Source organism: Nicrophorus vespilloides, unplaced genomic scaffold, assembly GCF_001412225.1.
Source record: "Nicrophorus vespilloides isolate i.1.1-1 unplaced genomic scaffold, Nicve_v1.0, whole genome shotgun sequence".
NCBI lineage: Eukaryota > Metazoa > Arthropoda > Insecta > Coleoptera > Silphidae > Nicrophorus > Nicrophorus vespilloides.
The window spans coordinates 132,024-134,228 of record NW_017099609.1 but is presented as its reverse complement, the minus strand read 5'-3'; the positions used below and the strand labels follow the sequence as shown (position 1 = coordinate 134,228).

The following is a 2,205-nucleotide window of genomic DNA, read 5'->3' as shown; positions in this document are numbered from 1 at the left end:
CGTCCTCGTCCGGAAAACGTTGAACCGTCTTCCGGGTGCCGCGTCAGACCCTCCAGGATAATCCGGACCCGCTTGATCCGACGATCTAAGCCGGCAATTGTTTTCGCTTTATTCGAAGAGGGCGGAGAACACGCAAAAAAAAGAATCAAACACATATATACAAACACACAAACAAACGGCGTAATAGATCTTGGTTGGCAGATATTAATGAGTGCGCAATGAAAATAAAACGAGTGAATCGGACAGCTGACAGCGCGAGCGAAAATTTATTAGCAGCCTTATTAAAAGTCGCCTTTTTTTTGCTCCTCTAGGTCAATCGACCATTAACGATGAAGAAGGAAGGGATCCAGACTAGGAATCGGAAGTTGTCCAGCAAGAGTAAAAAGAAGAAATCCGGAGGGCCATGTCTGTCGCTAGGTGGCATGATGAGCGATATGATGAAACCTCTGGACAGCAAAGGAGCGTTCGGCGGTGGCAGCTTCGGCGGTGGTATGGGCGGCGGTCATCCGCACCTCAATCCCGCCATGCACCCCCATCACGCCATGAGCCACTGGTACCAGCACGGAGGCCATCCCCAGGGCTTCGTCTCGGCACCACCGCCACCTGCTCCACCACCCGCCGCCTCCTACCACCACCACATGAGCTCCCTCAGCGCCGCCGGCCTCGGACTCACCGCATCAAATGGAATGGTAAATATAAACGAAACTCAGCACAAAAGAAACGCATCTCTAACACAATTTTCTTCTCTCGAATTTACAGTCAGGCTGGCGATCGGAATACACGTGATAAGTTTCCACCCGGATTACAAATTAATAATTAAGTATGTATTTTTTAATAAATTAAATATAAAATAAACACAAAAAAATATAATGAAAGGAAAGACAGAAGACGCAGGCGCATTTTAACAGAGATGACTTGTACATATTTTCGATTTGCTTGAAACTGTTATTTGCGAATTGAATGAGATTGTAAATAATCGCAAATGAAAAAAAAAATAAAAGAAATCATAAATTTATATATACACAAATATATATAAATAAATATAATTAAATGAAAAAGTTCGTTTTGTAAATTTCAAGCATTAAATTTAAGTAATTATAATTATTATTATTATTGATAACATATATATATATATTGCAAGAAATGTATTATATAATAATTTAAGTACAAAATGATTTTCGCCCCGTTGTTTATTTACCTGCCCCTCACGAGTCTTGTATTAATTTCTTAATCTTAATCTTTGTAAAATGTACATAAACTGTTTTCTGGTTATAAAAAAAACATAAATTCCCCACTCGACAAAGTAAAATGATAAAAGTAAGTCGCCCTCCCTTGAAAGTAAAGAAATAAAATACATTTTATTTAACAGAAAACGTGTAAATATTAAATCGTAATTGTATTTATAATAATGTGCAATCTACAAGAATTTCAAAAAAAAGAAAGAAATAAAATAAAAAACGTAATATGAGTTGTTGTAATCTGATCCTGAGATCCTCTTGCTTGCGTACTAAACAAAAAATGTATATTAATTTTTAGAAAAAAAAAATTAATAAGATTTATATAAATGAACAAAATAAGAGATTTAAACCCCAAAAATTATGCGGATCTCAGGACCAGAACTATAATGTTATGTTAGACTGCGTTCTATTCTATTTTAATTTAAAAAATATGATTATTATTTTTTGTTGTACATATACAGCCACGGTTTTCCCTATTATTTAAAAAAAAATGATTCTTTTTATTATTATAAATAAATTTTTGTTTTTTTTTTATACTCTTATTTTCTGTGAGAAAATTTGATTATAAAAGAGAGGCTGCGTTCCCAAAACAAGCCACGATCCTGGATACTTCGAGCTCAATTGATTGATCGATTAATTAATTAATATCATTTTATTTTTTTTCGTTATCGATGATAATTATAGTACAAAGATATGATTAATTTATTTGTTTATTTGTTTATATTAAATTAATTTTAAAATACGCGTTTCTTTATTATTTTTGTTTTAATTTTATTTTTGTTTTTTGTCGCATCGAAGAATTCAGGATCGCGCGCGTAAATTTTATGTCTTTTTTTTTTCTTCTCTCTGTCTGTAACTCTATTTCTCTCTCTATATATAAATGTTTTATTTTTGTTCTGTTGTTCAGTTTGGAAATTGTTAATGGATTTATTAAATCGATTGTAAGTATTTTGAAAATATAGTGAGT

At 33.4% G+C, this 2,205-nt stretch overlaps 1 protein-coding gene across 2 annotated transcripts in view; it reads left to right on the top strand.

The window, feature by feature from the left end:
- The window catches only part of LOC108564881 (GATA-binding factor C), a 30,637-nt gene extending 29,703 nt beyond the window's left edge, over positions 1-934 (top strand). Inside the window, exons 6-7 of one of the 2 annotated variants that reach the window (XM_017924078.1) lie at positions 312-689; positions 760-934. In XM_017924078.1, coding sequence (XP_017779567.1) covers positions 312-689; positions 760-786 — 405 coding nt within the window. In that variant the 3' untranslated portion in view covers positions 787-934. The remainder of the gene's footprint in view (positions 1-311; positions 690-759) is intronic. The other variant, XM_017924079.1, reaches the window with a different exon arrangement.
- Positions 935-2,205: the final 1,271 nt, after the last annotated feature.